Source organism: Cariama cristata, unplaced genomic scaffold, assembly GCF_000690535.1.
Source record: "Cariama cristata isolate BGI_N322 unplaced genomic scaffold, ASM69053v1 scaffold24676, whole genome shotgun sequence".
Classification (NCBI taxonomy): domain Eukaryota; kingdom Metazoa; phylum Chordata; class Aves; order Cariamiformes; family Cariamidae; genus Cariama; species Cariama cristata.
In genome coordinates this window covers 1-267 of record NW_009624138.1, presented here as the reverse complement: position 1 = coordinate 267, position 267 = coordinate 1, and the positions used below count along the sequence as shown (strand labels likewise).

Here is a 267-nt window from a genome sequence, read left to right as displayed (position 1 = left end):
CCCCCTGCCACAAGCGTCCGATCTGTCCTACGGGCTGCAAAGCTGCGGACTTTTCCCCGTTTTGAGCAAACGCAATGAAGGTACTTCTCAAAGCATGGTCCCCAGCTCGCACCCCTACGTGTCAGGGATGGAAGTGTGGCTAGACCCCCCCCGGTCCTGTCGCATGGAAGAGCCGGAGAGCCAGCAGGCCACCTCGTGCTCCTTCGCTCCCAGCATTAAGGAGGAGAGCTCCTACTGCCTCTATGACTCTGAGAAATGCCCCAAGGG

At 59.6% G+C, this 267-nt stretch overlaps 1 protein-coding gene across 1 annotated transcript in view; it reads left to right on the top strand.

The window, feature by feature from the left end:
• LOC104163918 (homeobox protein Hox-A10-like) overlaps positions 1–259 on the top strand; it is a gene marked incomplete at its 3' end in the record, with an annotated part of 441 nt that extends 182 nt beyond the window's left edge. Inside the window, exon 2 of the mRNA XM_009703069.1 lies at positions 11–259. Coding sequence (XP_009701371.1) covers positions 11–259 — 249 coding nt within the window. The remainder of the gene's footprint in view (positions 1–10) is intronic.
• Positions 260–267: the final 8 nt, after the last annotated feature.